At 42.9% G+C, this 21,207-nt stretch overlaps 1 protein-coding gene and 1 long non-coding RNA gene across 4 annotated transcripts in view; one reads left to right on the forward strand and one right to left on the reverse strand.

Annotated features, from left to right (window-relative positions):
• The window catches only part of arhgef10 (Rho guanine nucleotide exchange factor (GEF) 10), a 340,903-nt gene that overhangs the window by 132,259 nt on the left and 187,437 nt on the right, over window positions 1-21,207 (forward strand). For all 3 annotated transcript variants that reach the window (XM_078541897.1, XM_078541898.1, XM_078541899.1), the window contains 2 exons: window positions 555-739; window positions 3,431-3,544. In XM_078541897.1, coding sequence (XP_078398023.1) covers window positions 555-739; window positions 3,431-3,544 — 299 coding nt within the window. The remainder of the gene's footprint in view (window positions 1-554; window positions 740-3,430; window positions 3,545-21,207) is intronic.
• Window positions 1-21,207, reverse strand: part of LOC144680666 (uncharacterized) — a 475,346-nt gene that overhangs the window by 3,508 nt on the left and 450,631 nt on the right. The window lies entirely within an intron of this gene.

The raw sequence follows: 21,207 nt of genomic DNA on the forward strand, positions 1-21,207 counted from the left end.
AGACAGCACTTGGTCTCAGGGAGCAGTGTGCTCTTTCGCGCGCATGTGCGTAAGAGCGCACTTTGATAGATGGGGAATCCCCCCACCCCTGCACAGGAAGTGCCTGTTGGGCAGGCCGCTGGGCTGGCCTTAATTGGCCCGCCCACTCAAAATGGCGGTGGGCCCCGTTTTGGCAGCGAAGTTTGGCTGTCCGCCTGCCACCGAGCCAGTGGGGCCCGCCCGCCCACCAAGGGCAAAATTCTGCCCACTGTGTGCTAAGAAAGCAAAAAAAGTCTACTTCCATTTGCATAATGATAAATAATACATATTTTGAAAATAAACTTCATTCATCAATGTAATTTCTTAATTACATATATGCACAATGTTGTCTGATGTACAGATATTCACTGTAAATATGGAAATACCTTGATTCTGAGTAAATCTACCGATGTAAATTTTTTGAGCCTTCCATTGTTGTCAATATGAGTTTTGTCTCAGTAGACCTATCGCACAATTAGAAGAAAGGTTTGAAATGACAGTTGAGTAAACATCTCCTAACTGTACCTTGTTGCCAGATCCAGAAGAACTCATTTATGATGATGTGGAACATGGAGATGAGGCTGCAACAAGCTCTTTGGATTATGGTTGGAGCTCCAGTGAATTCGAGAGCTATGATGAGCAAAGTGATGGAGAATCTAAAAGTGAAAATGGAATTCCCAACTCCTTCCTCCAAGGCAAATCTCACAAGAATAAGATACATGTATGTACTACATATGCACACTGTGATAATCATTTTAGGTTTGAATCTTCAAAGGGGAAAGAAGCATTTGGTGGAAGAACTTGCTAAAGAATTTTCCTATTTTGTATGGAAGAAAATAGTAGCCTTAGAGAAAGGTTAATATTTCTTGTCCTCGGATTGCACATCCTTCTTGTTGTTTTAGCTACTCAACGACTGATTGGGAAATGCTTGTGCATCCCAAAGCTTCAGACAATAAGGGGCAGGGAGGTCAAACCAGTTTGAGAACTTGGAGTTGTGGGACCTCTGGAATCTATGCAATTAGTAGAGCTTGCAGGGATTGAGGAGATTTTGAATTTGATAAGATCACTAATTTCATATGATAATATATCTTGAAAAGAAAAATCAGATAATATCCTCTTGTCTTATGTCACTGTCTCTATTCCTTATACATATGATTGCAAAATGATGGCTGTAACTTAAAATGATTCTTTTTTTCCCACTTGCCCAATGTAAAGTACTTCTCAAGACAGTCCTTGGCAAAGCACACAGCAGCACTGAAAAGTTGCTGAATTCTAAATGTCAACAGTGTTACTGAGCAAAATGCCATGTTGCTCCCCAGAAGGGGCGGTATTTAATGGAGATGATAGGGGTCTTGCCATCTGGCTTCAGGAAGGCCAGATGAATTAAGTGTCAGTAGGATAGTGGTGGGCCTTCCCTGGGTCAAGGACCCCGGGGGCTAAAGTCCCACCTGCTGAGACTTGCCAGCAACACTTCATTGCTCAGCAGCTCCATCAGGGAGGCGGTGGCTGCTGCAGGTACTACACCCATCCGACACCTGGGATCACCTATGGATCCAGACACAGGCGAATGATGGTGGGAAGGGGGGGTCATGAGGGAATGAGAGAGAGAGGTCAGCAGCAAGGCTTTGTTCTTAATGGGCTCCCCTTTCTCAATGCCTGGTCCCTCAATCAGGCAATGAGTGCCTTTAAATGAAGGGCCCCCCATCTCCCCCCAACAGTCTTTGCTTTTCAGGCTTCCACTGTGGCAAGTCCCCCGGCTGCCACTGGGTGAACATCAGTGCCAAGAAGTGAGAGGAATTTGCAGGCAGGATTGTTATTGAGACACCTTTATATACCTCTTAGCAACTGGGTGAAACAGTTTTGGTGTATGCCTAGAAGCCAGTTGCCTTGCCAATTCCTCATAGGAGGTGTGTCGTTGAGAAGGGGGAATTTAATAGTAACATATCCTGAAAATGTGTGAAAATTCCTCCGCACTGAGTGTAGTTAGGCAGTCAAAACCCATTACATGCATTTTCTACTTATTTTCTCCAGGGTAGCTTGGGAGGAGCAGTAAATGCTGGCATTACAAACAATGTTCTGACCTCATGAACAAATAAAACAAAATTGAGCATTTTTAAAACTAAATCTGCCCCCTGCTGGATGATTGCAACCCACCCCCATCCCCAGCTATAAACCACAGCACAGATGTTCAGCTGCTGCTCCTTCAGCCAGTGACTGTATAACAGTAACACAGGTTTTAAAGTATTTCTAATAGAAGTATTACACCTTTCTTTGGATGTACTCGGCCATTTTAGAATATCTTTCTTGGCTCCATAGATGCCGTTCTGCTCTGCAACATCACTTCCAGTGTTAGTCGGCTGTTGTACCCAGGTCACCTTCCTAGCTTTATATTGTAGATTGGCATGTGTTGCTGCTGAACACTAATCTAGAGAATGACAATAATTCTGCATTTCTGATGTACTTCCTGACACTAAAGTGTAAGCCGTTGCCAGTAAACATTTTCTTTAGAAGCCAGAAGAAACCTGTTTTAAGCTGCTATTAATGATTGTTGACTGCGTTTCAGCTCCACTGAGCAGCTGCTTTCCAGCTGTTCGAGCTGATCCGCTGAAAATTATCAGCTGTGTGAGGAGATTTTCAAAACGCCAAAGATTTCCTATTTCCCCTGTGCGAAGAATCATTTACATTTGGTCCCACCCAAACCCTCCCATAGTAATTTTCCCTTTAAGGTATTTTCTGCACGTTGTGATATTTTTGGACTATTAGATGTAGAATTGTCACAATAGAGAGCTGTTAAATGAGACTGGCTCTACAAAGCTACACTTTGTGATATTACTGGAATCTTGTTTTCTAAGTTAACTGTGATTATAAATTGACTTAATGAGTAATGGAAAGAAAGAACTTGCATTTGACAACCTCAGGATTCCCCAATGAAGTACTTTTGAAGTGTAGTCACCGTTATAATGTAGGAAACGTAGCAGCCAATTTGCATGCAGCAAGCTCCCACTAATAGCACTGTGATAATGACCAGGTAAGTTGCTTTATTGATTTTGGCTAAGGACACTGGAGAAGTATTCTGCTCTTCTCTGAAATAGTGCCGTGTGATTTTTAGACCCATGTGGGAGCATAGATAGGACTTCAATATCTTCTCTCATCTGAAAGATGGGAACTTCGACGGTGCTATTCCCTCAGTACTGCATTGGAGTGTCAGCCTTGTGTGCTCAAGCCTCTGGACTCCAGTTGAACCCACAGCTTCCTGACTCAGAGCTGAGGGTGCTATCAAGTGATCCATGTCTGACAGACAAGTAATGCAAATTGTTTTCTTGAATTCCAGTATTTTGCTTTTGAATAATAGGATATATTTATCCAAAGGTTACCAACCTGTATGTGGCTGAATAAGCTTCTTTGATTTTAGCTTTCGCAGGACCTAAGTCGTTTAAAAGAGCACTATGAGAAGAAGATGAAAGAACTGGCAAATGCTGTAGGAAATGTGGAACTTCAGCAACTGAAGCAGAAACAAGAGCGGAAGGTACGTTCTTCTATAGGAAAATAATGCTGGAATTCAACATAAGAACTGGACATAAGTTTACAATATTATTACCTTTGGAAAAACTCAGCCAAATTGACCTTTACATGAATAAAATTACAAGTGTCTCTCAAAACTAGATTAAGCTTTTTCAAAATTGGCAATTGATAGGTTATGAAAGGACTTGTGTTGAGTTTTTTCAGTATTTTGTATCTATTACCTGAAATCACAATGTAATTTCTAATTAAGAATGGATTCTTCTAGACGAATGGAATCCCACTTCTCTGATATTTCTCTGGATTCCACAAATTCATTTTCCATTGTGCAGGTAAACACTGGATGATTATCATGTGTTCCTTGCATAATTGGCCAGAAACTGGGAGAAATGCACATATCAAATTAGCTCCATACTTATGTCGGGTATTTGGGTAAAAATTACTTTGACAGATTGACACTGACCGTTGTTACTTGCAGATATGTAGAAAATGTGTAATAACTGAGTGAAGCCATTTGCAGCCTTGAAAACAATATTAAACCAGGACTAACAGAAAAAGATCTGACAGTACTGGGAAGCTGTTGGAATTGTGTGTCAGATCCTTCAGTATTTGTGAAGAGAAAAGAGAGGTTAACATTTGAGTGTAATCCTTCCTCAGTACCGAATATTGAAAAACTAGAAAGATGCTGTGTTGGGGGGCAAAAACAATAAAAAAGAGGGCAAACACACCCAATGGAAAATAATGCACTGAGTGACCTACAATATTGTGAAATTAGAAACATTATAATGGATTTAGTCGGTGGGGTTAATTCCTTACAAGGAATGGATATAGAAATTCAAATGACAGACTAGGCATCATTAACGATATCGGCTTACGGTATTCTAAAATATACATATGGTGAAAAGTTGATAAGTAAATCAAAGATGGCAAAAAAAGTAGCATTTAGTTTCATGATTGAAAAACTGAATGTTCTACACACTTCAGCACATTGGAAGTATATATCACCAAATAGTGTGAATACCCATCACATCATTGCCCTGAAATTGAGATTTTAGGGATTCACACAGCGAAAGTGAAAATTGGGCCTGAAGGTCAATGTATTTTATTTGAGCTCTCCTAACCCTGCAGACATGAATTTAGTAGCTGGAGAATGCTGTTCAGCAAATTTGATGCAGTGATCTGTGCCCACTTCTCTGATCTGTGTTCCCATCGAGAGAGAGCTCCATGATGAATCTGAAGTTTCACAGTTTCAAGGCTCATAACATCAGTGTGCAGCGTGCCCATCATTTCCTATCCTTTCTGAGTGCTTAATTCAGTCCAATCCCTGCTTTGCATTCAACATTTTTTAAGGTTCCTATAAGTAGTATTCCAGTCATTACCTCTTGGGCCCTAATATTTTATGAACAGGATAGTCCAAAGGTTTCTTGCTAAAGTGGGACATCTTACAGCATGCGCTATTATTTAGGCTTTTCCTGCACCCTTCAACTCAAAATTTGTTTTGCCCTGTAAGTTGCTGGAAATGCGAATTGCACACCGAAGGCAATGGCACATGTGGGATTTAGTGACCAGTGGGACCAATAGTCCTTAACCAATAAGATTTAAAGATCAAGAAAGAAACAGAGGAACAATGGAGAAGGAGGGTGAACTAGTCTAATCAAGTATAGAGGAAAATAAAGAGAGGCAAAGAAATATTGGATTCAGAGGCAGAAAAATAAGACAGTAAGGAAAAATAAGGAAAATGTTCAAATTTAAAACCTTTTAAACCTTGAAGAATTTACTCCATGCCAGAATGAGACTCAGCAGTTTAAATAGTTATCTTTCTGGCCAAGAGAGGTTGATTGATGTGAACCATTATCACATACGAACATACGAATTAGGAGCAGGAATAGGCCACTCGCTCCGCCATTCAATAAGATCTTGGCTGATTTGATTGTAACCTCAACTCCACATTCCCACCTACCCCGCAATAACCTTTCACCCCCTTGCTTATTAAGATTCTACCTACCTCTGCCTTAAAATATTCAAAGGGTAGGATTTTCTGGCCCCACCTGCCACCGGGATCATCTGATCCTGCCAAAAGTCGGTAGGCTTTTGGCTGGGCCACCAAATCTCCTGCGGTGGGCCTCGCCACGATGGGGCCGGAGAATTTAAGCCAGACTGCTTCTAACCCCTTTTGAGGAAGAGATTTCCAAGACTCACGACCCCATTATTAAAGGGATACTTGTGTTGTTAAGTACAAAATCTAACTTTCTACTGTGAGTTTAATCCAAGTTACTAGTAAATAGCATAATTTCAAAATCTGCAGGTGACACAAAACTATTGTGAATTGGGCTGTGATAGACTTAGAGGACATGGACAGGCTGGTGGAATAGACGGACAAGTGGCAGATGAAGTTTAATGCAGAGACATGTGAAAAGATTATTTTGGTAAAATAATGAGAGACAATATAAAACAAAAGGGTACAATTTTAAGGGGGTGCAGAAGCCATCGGACCTGGGTGCACGAATCGTTGAAGGTGGCAGGCCAGGTTGAGAAAATGGTTAGTAAAGCATATGGGATCCTGGGCTTTGGAAATAAGGGAATAGAATACAAAAGCAAGGAAATTGGGCTGAACCTGTATAAAACACTAGTCTGGCCTCAACTGGAATATTGTGTTCAGTTCTGGGCACCACACTTCAGGATGGATGTGAAGGCATTAGAGAGGGTGCAGAAAAGTTTCATGAGAATAGTTCCAGGGATGAGGAATTGAAGAAGCTGTGGTTCATCTCCTTGGAGAAGAGAAAATGTAAGAGGAGATTTGATAAAGGTGTTCAAAACCTTGCGGAGTTTGCACAGGGAGGTGGAGAGAAACTATTCTTACTAGTGGAAGGATTGGGAACCACTGGATATCAATTTAAGATGATTAGCAGAAGAAACAATATTGATATGAACATTTTTCACAGCATGTGTTTAGGATCTGGACTTCACCGCCTGAGACTGTGGTGGAGGCAGGTTCAACTGAGGCTTTCAAAAGGGAATTGAATCATTATCTGAGGGGCAAGATTTATCTGGGCTATGGGAATAAAGTAGAGGAGTGGGACTACATGAGTTGTACTTGGAGAGCTAGCACAGATACAGTGGGCCGAATGACCACCTGTTCTGTAACCATTCTATGATTCTATATGCTAATTGAGCAAGGTTTTAAAAGAAGTTGTGGGTGAGATGCTGTTTGTACAGGCTGAATGATAGAGCAGTGAAAATCGACCAACGTATTGGCCCAAATCTTCCGTTCTCCAGGTGTCGGAGTTTGGAAGTATAACCCAAGATGCGCATTGGAATTCCATGGAAGTGCCGACATGCTGATCTCCATGAGAATTGCCCGGGAAGTTTAAACTTCCGATGGGCAATTCCCCTTCTGCACAGGCCCCTCCCCAAACATCTCCGATTCTGTGCTAGAATTGGAGACTTTGGACAGTTCCATAGGACTGCCTGAAGAGTTACCCAGGAAATATTAGACAGCAAAATTCAAGTCTGCCTTCTGGATGTCTACAGAACTGACACCCTGACTCTGCCCTGGACCCTCCGACTACTCCTGACTATCCTCCTGACCAGATGACTACACCCTCCCCACCCGACCCAACCTGACTATCCCCTGACTTGACTACTCTTTCTGACCCTTCCCACCTGCCGCCCTACCCTCTTACACACTTTTCTCAACCACCCTACCCACTTGCCTCAACAACCTACCACCCTACACATTCACTGGCATTCATCCATTCACCCAGTCACTGACATTCACACTGGACTCTTAAAATTAACACACGACAGCTAATGCTGTAAAAAAAGGCACGTTTCTTGTCTTCTCCCCGAATCTGCAGCACTGTGCTGAAGTTCTCCGATGAATGCTGCACTCTGAATTTCTGGAGAAGCCAGGTTCAGAAGACTCGGCAAGGACTGTAGAGCATTGACTAGCCGTGGAACATTTCAAGTGGAGTGGCAGTCAGATGATGATTGCTGCTTCACAGAAGATCCAGATCTAGGGTGATTGGCAACTCACATATTTCTTCTTCGCTGAGCTTGCTGCCAATTTGTGCATTAATAGTGGTGAATGTGTGACTTTGGCATTACTTCTCCAGCAAGATTTGGGCCATTATGTTGACACGAAAACACATTCTTTGTTGTACAATTGGACTCTCAAATTATCTCCGACTTCCTCCAAATCACAAATCAGGAAGTTGGGGGAATAAGCAAACCACTTCAAGACTGAATTAATATCAATGATGATCCTTGAGCAAGTTGGTAAGTTCATAAAACTGGAAAACTAGTTCTAGTTAAAATAAAAACTAAGCTGACTGTAAAAATGTAACTACAAAGTTAGTGAACTGAGAAATTTCTGTTGCCATTTCTGTGTGTTGCTGGTAAACATCACTGTGCTTGGAAACACCGTGCTGAATACACTGTGCCCTTAAATTATCTGTATTTTTGAGAAATAGTCATGCTTTTGGTCAAATCATGTTTGAAGCTTCTCAAATGATTAAAACTAACAACCACACTGATTACATGCATGTTATGTACCTGCTATCCAGTTTTTATCAGTTTGAGGGATATGCCTTGGTGTACAACCCTTCACCAATTCAATCTCACCATTAACTGTAAACCTTTTTCTCCTTTCCATCAGTTAATATTCTGCCCATGCTGCCACATTTCCTCCTATTCAATACTGCTCAATTTTTGTCGAAAATCTCCCGTGAAACACCTTGAGCACTTTCTGAAAATCCATAATTGCAGAATCTTAGGTATTTCTTTTAACTTTCCAATTGGTGACGTCTTCAAAAATAACTTTTAAAACTTCCAACAATGATTTTTTTATTAACACATGTTTAAAATTACAATGGGCTGGGGCAGAATAGATAGAAACAAATTATTTGCAGTTACTGAGATCTAACAGAAAGCTGTGCTCAGCTCTCTGTCCTAAATCTCTTAAATTTAATCTTAAATCCATGTCAATTGCTCAATGGTTATTTACAAAAGGTAGAGATTTCAAGTGCTTATAGTTTCTGCTATTGGTACTTTAAAGGCCTGAGCAAAAGCTGTCAAGCAATATTTTCTACTGTGTATACCTGTTTCAACAGACTAATGGATGTCTTGCCTCTCTGGAGATTGACAGTTTTTTCTCTTAGATCTATTTTTTCCAACTGCTCAAAGTTTATTTACACAAGATACTTTAAAGGTCTGGTTCATTGACACTTTTATAGGGTTATAATAACAGCAGATTTTTAAAGAAAGTTATGAATAAATTTTAAAAAAGATTTTCCACAAATGCCATTGTTACTATAGAGTTCATTGGTTCTGTATGGAGTGTATACTGGATGAATGGGCATGGAAGTGTTATGAGTTGACACGGGGCCATTGGGAGTGGGTGAAAGTGGATGTATTGGCATGAGTTGGCATGGATGGGGCATGGGAGCGGGTGGGGGAGGTGAGGGGGTGAGAACCAGAGAGCATAATATTAATTAAAACAACTGAGACGAAGTGCCAGAGAACCGAGTTGGGTCTTTTAACCAAGCTGCCTCAGCACACAACAGCCCCTTTGGCCACCTCCAAACTGCTTCCAGGAGTGGCGGGTCTCAATTCAGGCAACCCCCGCCCTCCCACCCTGGAGCAAAAATTGCACCTTTCCAGGCACTTTTTTTCTTGAAGCTGGTGCGCCAAGCCAGGAAATCTCCCGACTCCTCACACTACTTGCCTCTGATGTGAAAATTCAGCCCGATATCTTTATTTTTAATTTTACATTGAGCATTACTATATTTTGGTTGCTATTCCCAATTGTTCCACTTCCATATAAATTATTCGCTCCATTTCACAGAAGGAAATCAGTCTTTCCTGTTGATCTGAAAGCAAACTGACCTGGAAAGCAGCTTGGATTGAATTCTGACTTGTTTTGCACTGCAACTCTGTCCTCCCTCTGCCCGAGATGATTAACACCTCTCACTTTCTCCACCTTCTGCTTAAAGCTACTCTGTTTGCAACATATCCAAGTGAACTATTTGGGACAAATCCCAGCATTCACCCAATCATAGCTGCTGTCCAACTATTGTTAGGTCTTAATGTATGTCATGGCACTCCCTTATACAACCTACTAAACAAACAGAGTAATTTGTTTTATTTTCTCAATACATTTCCTTTGGTAGTTCTCCCATGCATTTTGCTGCATGGATCTATGAGCACTGGCTTTTCTCTGGTGGCTGGTTCAAATGTGAATCTCATTGGTATGTGTTTGGAAGTTATTTAATCCTTGGTAATGTAACAAATGGCCAAACCTTACCCTCACCTGACATTACACACAGTTTGTATATGCCTCTCTCTTTCTCTCGTGGGTGTTTCCTGTCTCTCTCATGCTTGCACTTGCTCTCATGTACTTTTGCTCTTCTACTCTTTGTATGTTCTCTCTCTCTTCTCTCTCATATTTCAAATGGGCTCCCTGCATAGCAATCAGAGGCAGGAACCCAACTGTCGTTTTCCATATTCCTACCTCAGACATACAAGGGAAAAATGATCCCAATGCTACACCTAACTGATATCAGCTAATTCAACATATAGAGCATTGAACGTGTCAACTTGCAGGGAGCCATAAGAGATCAGATCTCCTTTTGCCAGCACACCTGAATTACCCCAAGCAGACGTGAGAGGAGAGGGGATTGTGATGGGGACAGGGGCGGAGGGATATCCTCTAAAGGTGCACTGGAGGGGAACTCAGAGCCAACTGTGGTTGAAATGCCACTGCCTCATTATCACAGGAATGGGCATAGCATTCACTGTTGCGGATTCCTGGGTTTTCTTTGGCTTGTGAGCCAAGGCACTTAAATGGAGTTAAGATACTGATCACTCATGGTCTCATTGAATGGCAGAACAGCCATGATGAGCTGAATGGCTTACCAAATGATCTACTGTCTTCACCGTACCTTTTCTCTATTGCCCAAGCACCCAACATGTGCAGATAACTGAAAGCACCTACACATATTTAACTCTTAGTGTAGGAAGTATACTTCACCTATTGTTCTCTGCAGCAAATCATGCCAACAGGTTAAATGGCTGCATCAGGATCTCTTTCTGATATTTAAGCATTTTTAAATATAAGTTGAAAGCTTACAGTTGTTTCCATTAAGTCATCAGTACTGACTATGAGGGATAATGCCCTAGATTTTGCAGTAAGCAAGTGTGCTTGCTGCTGACCTAGAAGAAAGCTTCCCACACAAATGTAGCCATCTCTGTGGCATTAATTTCCCCTTTTCCGATGGCAGTTGAAATATGGCGCAAAGTCAAGGGGTTAGCTTGGCGTACAGCAACAGTGATGACAGCAAGCAGGCATCTGATCAAATTGATCTATTCACACAGAACAAACGAAGAAGTTAAAAGCACTTTAAATCCTTCACTTCAAATTTAAATTTTCAGATTGCAAAATAAATGTATGACTGTGTTAGAAGAGAAGTGAAAATAAAGTTAAACACGTTTTTAAAAAAGTTTTCTTTTCAAAATATGTGGGATTTTTAATCATCGTGGAGAAATGTGACATTCCATAAATGTAGAATTAGCTTGAGTCAGTAAGAGTGTTTAGCAGTAATTATAAAGTTAGTAGGCTGTTAAAAACTGAGTTACACCTTATTCAACAAGGTGTAACTTTTTCCAGTGTTAGAATAGAATTTCTTGACAAATCATCATTCCGATGGATGCAAAGTCTGTTTACAGCTCACTCTACGGAGGAGTATAGAGTCACTGACAGCAACTTCTGAATTTCCATGTTATGCTGCACATGTCTGAACTCTCGAAATTGCTGCCAGTTTTCATGAAGGAATGATGGTATCCACTGACGATTTCATCATCATTACCTCAACTAGACTCGGGCGAATGTTTGTCTTGTACAATTTTCTCCCTCCTTGATGTTACTGAACACAAACCTTAATTATTTTTTGAACTTTAGCTCCCTCAAGTGGAGACAATGAAACACTACTTACCCAAATCTACCTCAATTCTGAAATTATAACATTTTTGAGTCAAACAAACAGTTATTTAAGTTATTAAACTAGTTTATGACTGGTTTTTTTCTCTCTGATAATCAGCTATACATTATCAGTTGTACCATAAGGATGAAATGAGTATCAATGATTTGATTTTGGGGAGTTATTTCTGAAATGGGTACTTCACGACTGCAAATTTCTGAATTAACTTCCCTTTACCATTGCTTTCTACTGATTAAAATATCTACTAATTACTGTTAGTGCTGAAACTGTTGCCTACCATTACTGCTCCACAACATGTCAACTCATCTCCACAGTGAACTCACCCATATTATGTGATTGGCTTCTCAGTATAGCAACTTCATACAACATGATGTGAAGGTAAGTTCCTGTACTGTAACCCAAGATCGAATTTAATCTTTAAGAAAGTAACAAATCATTTCAAAGTTATTCAATGCAAATCATAAACAAAGTACACAATATTAAAAGGTGCATGGAAATATGCATAGAAAATGAACTGGGCCAGCCATATAAATACTGCGGCCTCGAGCAGTTCAAAGGCTGGGAATTCTGAGGAGAGTAACTCACTTCCTGACTCCCTAAAACCTGTCCACCATCTACAAGGCACAAGTCAGGAGTGTGATGGAATACTCTCCACTGGCCTGGATGAGTGCAGCTCCAACAACATTCAAGAAGCTTGATACCATCCAGGACAAAGTTTGTTTGTTTGGCACCCCATCCACCACCTCCAACATCCACTCCCTGCACCACCAATGCACAGTGGTAGCAGTGTCTACCATCTACAAGATGCACTGCAGCAAATCACAAAGGATCCTTTGACAGCACCTTCCAGACCCACGACCTCGACCACCTAGAAGGACAAGGGCAGCAGGTGCATGGGAACACCACCACCTGCAAACTCCCCTCCAAGCCATTCACCATCCTGACTTAGAAATATATCGCTGTTACTTCACCGCTGGGTCAAAATCCTGGAACTCCCTTCCTAACAGCACTATGGGTCTACCTACACCACATGGACTGCAGCAGTTCAAGAAGGCAACGCACCACCACTTTCTCGAGGGCAATTAGGGATGGACAATAAATGCTGGCCTGGCCAGTGATGTCCTTGTCCTGTGAAAGAATTTTTTAAAAGCACTTGTATGTCAGGATTGCATATGTTCATGATTTAATTATATAATATTGCAGTTTATTTTACCCTAAACCACTTGCCCCCGTTGTGTACATGTAAGGTTTACTTGCATGACTTGTATCACAATCTTTCATTCTTTGATATTGACGAAGTGGGCATCATCAGTATGGGCCTGTGGTCTTTGATACCTACCAGCACAAAACTGAAATAACAATACTTGCACAATCTAACGTGTATATATAGTATTTGTTCTATAAAAATATGAGTATATATAAGATGGTACTCTCACCTTGACGTTCAGGTAGCACCTGTAAACTATTTGAGCTCTAATCTCAGGGTTTCAGGTTCCTAAACCCTTGCAACGAGACCACTAAACCAGATTCCCATGTTGCAGATGTGCTGTAAGGTATTGAAAATACTACAGTATATTTTTTAAAAAGAGAAAGCAAGTACAGCAGGAGAGAACCCAGGTCTTTGAACAAATCTCCAAAGTGTTTATCATACTGTGGGGTGCACATACCGGAAGGGAATCATGTTGCTGCATTTTAACTAATTTACCTACTTCACTAAAGTTGCTTGCTGTAAGGGTCTGCATGGAGCACAGTAATTTCATTTTTATTCAAATTCATTGAGCATAAAATACCAGCAGAAGAGTGACATTAGCAATAAATAAAAGTGGATTAGTCCCTCTGATAAAATCTACAGTAAAATTCCTGTGTGAGGAACTCAAATTGCCCTCCTTTTCTCAGCTCTCAGAACACTTGCCTATCTTGTAATTTGATTTCATTTGTGTTTCCACATTTGCCTTGAATTCTCCCTGAGGTATTGGAAAATTGTTTTATTTTCCTTTGTCTAGTCAGGTGGGCCTTTTCTCTCTCAGTTTGTAGCTTTCATGGAGTAGATTTAAAAGGTTGGTTCCCATGCCTCTTGTATCTAATACAAAATGTGGCTGTAGATAATCTTTGTCAATAGCAGCCAAAAAAAATGTTCAGTATTTCTCTGGAGTTGTGACTTTACTCTAAAGCTCTGAAGTTGTGTGCAGATGAGTCCCTTGGGTGCAAGTAGGTGTCACTGTGTAGTGGAATATTTCATATGCTGTAGTCTGTCATTAATTTGAGACATGTTGGAAGTTTGTCGAGGGAGAGATAATGAACAATGCTTTGCACTGTTAATCGTATACCTTATGATGGACATCTGTTGGCTACAAAACACATATGCTTTGTATTTTGTTGTGCAGCCTAATAATACCCTATTGTAACATATGTGAAAGATGGGAGTGGGCAGCATGAATTGTGCAGTACTAGACATGAAAATTTGTTGGAGACAGTGAGCATCTGTTGAGTGTGTTTGCCATGCTGCTATAGCTTGTCATCTAATACTTTAAATCAGAAGCCAAATGTTTAATTGCTGCAAAATATTTTAAAAACAAATCACCACACCAGTGTACAGCTTCTTGAAACAAATTTATTTAAGTGTGTGCTGAGATTTTCTGTTAATTTACTTACTTTCTACACTTGCAAAGGAAACCAGTGTAATAGATGTTTGAATTAGACATTGCTTTGTTTATCTGATGGAAAGCCATTAAGATTAATTTTAAAATAGATAAGACCCTGAACTGACTTCTGTTGCATGTTTGTGATACAATCAAAATTATGGAATACTGAATTTATACTTGCAACCTATCTGGTTTTGAACCAGCCTGTCATGTGTTTGTGAACAGTGTGGAAATTTCTTAAGTAAACCAGAAGTTTAAAGTGACTTGTGATGTGGAGACACTAGTTATTAATAGTTGCATTTTTTTTATATAAAAGGGAGCCTTATAACTCCAACCTGATTCCATTCCCAACTTGAATTATGAGCATCAACTGTCCAGCTATATGTGTTATTTTTCTCTATTGTCTGTTAACTATCAGTTATTAATTCTGAATGAGCGATTCCATGGCCACACAATTAGTTTGTACAATATGTCCTTCTGCATTAAGTGGTGATGCTAATGGCTTTAACACACAGGGTGAGCTTTCTACTGCAATTTGGATTTTCCCAGGTAGTTTATTATCTGCCTGTGAATTTCTGTTTCATGTGTTAATGCAAAATTAAACCACATCTAATAAACGAGGGACTCATAGAATCTTACAGCACAAAAGGGATGCCATTTGGCCTGAAGTGTCATGCTAGTTCTTTGAAAGAGCTATCCAATTAGTCCCACATCGTTGCTCTTTCCCCATAACACCCCAATTTTTTTTGCAGTGTTTATCCAATTCCTTCGGGCAGTGCATTCTGGAACATCATAACTTGCTGCATTAAAAAGAAAGTCCTCATGTCCCACAGATCATCCGGAATCCATGGAGAAAGAAACAGAGTTAACATGTCAAATTGATGACCTTTCCTCAAAACTGGAAGATGTTGGCAAGATGTAACAGGTGTTAAACAAGTACAAAGGCCAGGAAAGTGGGGAGGAGTGTGGGAGGTGAGAAGCAGAGGGAGGAGAAATTAAGAATAAAATAGGTGATGGTGCAAGGCAATGGGAGATGGTAATGGGACAAGTAAAGAAACAAATGATGGATCTAGAGTTGTAAATGAGATTGGCAGAATCGTTACAAACATCTTACATTTGGGGGAAAATAGCAGGAGCAAAGGCTTTGATCTGGAATTGTTGAACCCCATGTTGAATCTGGAAGGCTGTAAAGTGTCTAATCAAGAGGCGAGATACTGTTCTATGAGCTTACGTTGAGCTTTATTAGAAAAATGTTGGACGTCGAAGGCCAGTGTCAGAATGGGACAGAGAATTCCAATGACAGTGGTGTTTGACAAGGCATTCATTGAAACTATGTTTGGCCTCCAAAAAATGCAGGGGAGATCCCATCATGAACAGTGAATGCAGTTTACTAAATTGAAAGAAGTACAAGTAAATTACATTTTCACCAGGAAGGAGTGTTTGAGGCCTTAGATGGTGAAAAGGGAGGAGGTAGGAGGGCAGGTGTTGCATCTCTGCGCTTACATGGGAAGATACCATGGGATGTGGAGGAGGGTTGAGGGTGGTTGAGGAGTTGATTGGTCCCATCAGAATGCAAAGACGGGAGGGGAAATAAAAATGTGTTTGGTAGCATAGGGAGTTCCAGGATTTTGACCCAGTCACAGTGAAGGAACGGTGATATTTTCAAAGTCAGGATGGTGAGTGTCTTGGAGGGGAACTTCAAGGTGGTAGTGATCTGCTGCTCTTGTCGTTCTAGATGGGAATGCTTGTGCATTTGGAAGGTGCTGTCTAAGGAGCCTTGGTGAATTTCTGCAGTGCATCTTGTAGATGGTACGCACTGCTGCTACTGTGCATCGGTGGTGGAGGGAGTGAATGTTTGTGTGGTGCCAATCAAGCGGACTGCTTTGTCCTGGATGGTGTTAAGCTTCTTGAGTGTTGTGGGAGCTGCACTCATCCAGGCAAGTGGAAAATATTCCATCACATTCCTGTCTTGTGCCTTGTAGATAGTGGACAGGTTTTGGGGAGTCAGGAGGTGAGTTACTCGTCGCAGGATCCCTAGCCTCTGACCTGCTCTTGTAGCCACAGTATTTATATAGCTAGCCCAGTTCAGTTTCTGGTCAATGGTAACCCCCAGGATGTTGATAGTGGAGATTCAGTGATGGTAATGCCACTAAATGTCAAGGAATGATGGTTGGATTTTCTCTTGTTGGAGGTGGTCATTGTCTGGCACTTGTGTGGCACGAATGTTACTTGCCACTTGTCAGCCCAAGCCTGGATATTGTTCAGATCTTGCTGCATTTGGCCATGGAATGTTTCAGTATCTGAGGAGTTGCGAATGATGCTGAACATTGTGCAATCATCAGCGAACATCCCCACTTCTGACCTTATGATGGAAGGAGGGTCATTGATGAAGCAGCTGAAGATAGTTGAGCTGAAGTCACTACCCTGAGCAACTCCTGCAGTGATGTCCTGAAGCTGAGATGACTGACCTCCAACAACCACAACCATCTTTCTTTGTACTAGGTATGACTCTAACCAACAGTGAGTTTTCTCCCTGATTCCCATTGATTCCAGTTTTGTTAGGGATCCTTGATGCCATACTCGGTCAAATGCGACCTCGGTGTCAAGGTCAGTCACTGTCACCTCACCTCGGAAGTTCAGCTCTTCTGTTCTTTTGAACCAAGGCTGTAATGAGGTCGGGAGCTGAGTGACCCTGGTGGAAACTCTTTCGAGTTATCAACAGTCACAGATTGCAAATCTTTCGAGTACAATCACAGTTCTTGGTTTCCGGGAGTCGGACATGAACCCACAACCCTCTGATTCAAAGGCGAGGGTGCTATGAACTGAGCCACAGCTGACACCTCTGTGACCCTGGTGGAAACTCTTTCGAGTTATCAACAGTCACAGATTGCAACTCTTTTCGAGTACAATCACATTTCATGGTTTCCGGGAGTGGGACATGAACCCACAACCCTCTGATTCAAAGGCGAGGGTGCTATGAACTGAGCCACAGCTGACACCACCCAAACTGGGTTCAGTGAGTGGGTTATTGCTAAGCAAGCGCCGCTTGATAGCACTGTTGATGACCCCTTCCATTACTTTACTGATAATTGAAAGCAGCCTGATGGAGTGGTAATTGGCTGGGTTGGATTTGTCTTGCTTTTTTCAGGACATTCCTGGGTAATTTTCCACATAGCCAGGTAGATGCCAGTGTTGTAGCTGTACTGGAACAGCTTCTTTAAAGATGGAGTCTGGTGAGGTGGAAGGTGAGGACAAACTAATCCTATTGTGGTTCTGAGAGGGAGGGCAAAGGGTGAGAGCAGGAAATGGTGTATCTCAGTGGAGCACAGTGTAAGCTTGAGGAACAGCATCTCAACATTTAACGATGCGCTTTAAATCCTTCCAGACTCAACACTTGAGGTTCAACAATTTCAGGTGACACCTGTGCCCCATTTATTTTAGACAGAAGTTGGTAATGATTCTGTGAATCCCAATTAGATCTCCTCTAGATACATCCTTTGTTTCTTTACTTGCCTCATTACCACCACCTCTGGCCTTGCACCATCAGCTTTTTGTCATTTAATCTCTCCTGCCTTCTAACCTATCACAGACTTTTGCCCTTTACTCCCTTACCAATCTCTGTACTTGCTAAAACCTGTTGCATTTCAATTTTTCCTAGGCCTGATGAAAGGTCATGAACCTGAAATATTGGGCTGGATTTTTGCGGAGTCTCCCTAACTCCCGGGGTGTTTGGTTTTTAACAGGGCTTTTTAAAAGTGTGGGCCGGTTTGGGTCATGGCCCCTGCACTCCCAACCTGGCTGGCTCCGTTGCAGGGATAGACATGTCCTAGTCCTCTACAATTATCATGAAGTCGAGCCAGTTTTTCAGAGTGGTGGTTCCCGGCACCTCAGAGGTGTTGTGAACCATAGGGCAGAATTGTCCCAGATTTGCAGAAAGTGCAGTAGCGAATGGAGAAAGAAGATGTTTTACCCACCGGCCACAATGGCGGATGTTTGCACTGTATTGTCCCTGTCCTGCCTCATTTATGCAGTCATGGGAAACATGCCGGATCGCTGGCGGCTAGCCTCCGATTTGCCCACCATGCCGCTACCTTGCTGCTTCCTCATTCTGGGCGCTATATTTAAACTGCAGCCATGCGCACAGTTCTCAATGCTTGCAGCCCAGGACTGCCCCAGTGACGACATGGCCCCAAAATCCAAGAAGAGTGCAGCCCCCTGATTCAGTGATGCATCCCTGGGACACCTTTTGGTCGCAGTGGAGGCCCACTGCGATATCCTCTACTCCCGCTCTGGCTGCAAGAGGCCCATCAGTCTCACCACTCCGGCTCGGGAGGCTGTGGCAGTGGTGGTCAGTGCCAACACTGCACGCAAGAGATCAGCTGTCCAGTGCAGAAAAAGGGTGAATGATCTCTTCCATGCTGCCAGGTGAGTCAACCGTCTCGTCACTCTCGACTCACAAGCCATCACACGTTCACTGGCATCTCTGTCACTGCCAGCTCCAGGGACATCACCACTCACTCTCTCACACACATCCTCACAGCTCCATCTGACCTCATCTCCTCTGGAGATCGCCTCCTCATCCCGTCCATGGCTCCACTCAGCACACACACACACACTTGGCATCCTTCTCATCTGGCCTGGCATTTGCCTTGTCCACGTCTCTGTCTTTATGCAGGACAAGATCGCGCACAACCAGGGGTGGAGTGTTAGACATAGAAACATAGAAACTAGGAGCAGGAGTAGGCAATTCGGTCCTTGGAGCCTGCTCCGCCATTCATTATGATCATGGTTGATCATCCAACTCAATAGCCTGTTCCTGCTTTCTCCCCATACCCTTTGATCCTTTTCGCCCCAAGAGCTATATCAAACTCCTTCTTGAAAACATACAATGTTTTGATCTCAACTGCTTTCTGTGGTAACAAATTCCACAGACTCACCACTCTCTGGGTGAAGAAATTTCTTCTCATTTCAGTCCTAAATGGTCTACACCGTATCCTCAGACTGTGACCCCTGGTTCTGGACTCCCCCACCATCGGGAACATCCTTCCTGCATCTACCCTGTCTAGCCCTGTTAGAATTTTATAGGTTTCTATGAGATCCCCCTTCATTCTTCTGAACTCCAGCGAATATAATCCTAACCGACTCAATGTCTCCTCATATGTCAGTCCCGCCATCCCAGGAACCAGTCGGGTAAACCTTCGCTGCACTCCCTCTACAGCAAGTACATCCTTCCTCAGATAAGGAGACAAAAACTGCACACACTATTCCAGGTGTGGTGTCACCAAGGCCCTGTACAATTGCAGCAAGACATCCCTGTTCCTGTACTCAAATCCTCTGGCTATGAAGGCCAACGTACCATTTGCTTTCTTTACTGCCTGCTGCACCTGCATGCTTACCTTCAGCGACTGGTGTATGAGGACACCCAGGTCTCATTGCTCATTCCCCTCTCTCAATTTATAGCCATTCAGATAACCTGCCTTCCTGTTTTTTCCACCGAAGTGGATAACCTCACATTTATCCACATCTGCCATGCATTTGCCCACTCACTCATCTTGTCCAAATCACCCTGAAGCATCTCTGCATCCTCCTCACAGCTCACCCTCCCACCCAGCTTTGTGTCACCTGCAAATTTAGAGATATTACATTTCGTTCCCTCATCTAAATCATTATTATATGTTGTGAATAGCTGGGGTCCCAGCACCGATCCCTGCAGTACCCCACTTGTCACTGCCTGCCATTTGGAAAAAGACCCGTTTATTCCTACTCTTTGTTTCCTGTCTGCCAACCAGTTTTCTATCCATCTCAATACGCTACCCCCAACCCCATGCACTTTAATTTTAAACGCCAATCTCTTAGGTGGGACTTTGTCAAAAGCCTTCTGAAAGTCCAAATAAACCACATCCACTGGTTCCCCCTCATCAACTCTACTAGTTACATTCTTGAAAAATTCCAGTAGATTTGTCAAGCATGATTTCCCTTTCATAAATCCATGCTGACTCTGTCTGATTCTGACATCAAGGTCATCACTCTGTTTGAGAGCTGTGTGTTGAATCTGGCTGGAGAGGATGGGGACTGTTCCTATGGTGACGGTGAAGTCGGCGCCAAGCATCCATGTGAAGATCCTACAGGACATCAGCCCTCTGTCAATGCTACTCTGAGTTGACTGTTCTGGGTGTGATGCAGCTGCCAAGCATCAATAATCTCCACTTTCTCTCTGAGGTACATCTGCCACGTCGCTCTCAGGCAACTTTGACCCAACCCCAGTGCCGAGAGCACCTTGGAGGAGGACCCTGAGGACAGCAACATTGAAGACTCATCACAGCGCTCACCCACACCCTCCACCGGCGCAGCGACACACACCTCAGTCAGACCTAAATGTAGAGCAGGCTCAGGATCACAAACTGCTGAGCACATCACACAGTCTGTTCCACAGCAGGCGGTGGCAGCGACATCTGAGGTTGCAGGCACTCGGAGGACTGCTGGACGCAAGGAATCTGCTGAGTTCGATTCAGATGATGAGCCTCTGGGCTCGATCCTCAATCAGTTGTTGGAATTGCAAAGACAATCACAGGAACATCAGGAAGGGATGTCTGGTGCACTCCTCCGTCGTCCCTTGCAATCTGAGGGGTACATCCACCTTCAGTCTAAGGTGATAGCGCCATCATGCCAACGCACTGAGGTCAACACTGGCAGGATGGTGGCCATCTTGGAGACCTTGGTCCAGGACATCAGCCCTGCACTGCTGTGTGGGCTGAACTCCATCGCTGACGCCATAGTTGGTCTCCAACAGTGCCAACGCGAGAGGGGTGCAGGGCAGCTCGATCTTACTCCAGCTTCCCCTTCTCCTCAAGGAGTCTGCCAGGGGCCCTTGGGCACCCATAGGGAGGAGGATCAGCAGCTCAACACCTCGTGGCCATCCACCCAGGTGACTCGGGAAATGTCCGGCCAATCCAAATCCACTCTTCCTGTGATCCCATCAGCTCCAGCTCCACAGGCCAAGAAGGGTGCTCATGGCCTCCAGCAAGGACATC

This window comes from Cetorhinus maximus, chromosome 5 (genome assembly GCF_964194155.1).
Source record: "Cetorhinus maximus chromosome 5, sCetMax3.hap1.1, whole genome shotgun sequence".
Classification (NCBI taxonomy): domain Eukaryota; kingdom Metazoa; phylum Chordata; class Chondrichthyes; order Lamniformes; family Cetorhinidae; genus Cetorhinus; species Cetorhinus maximus.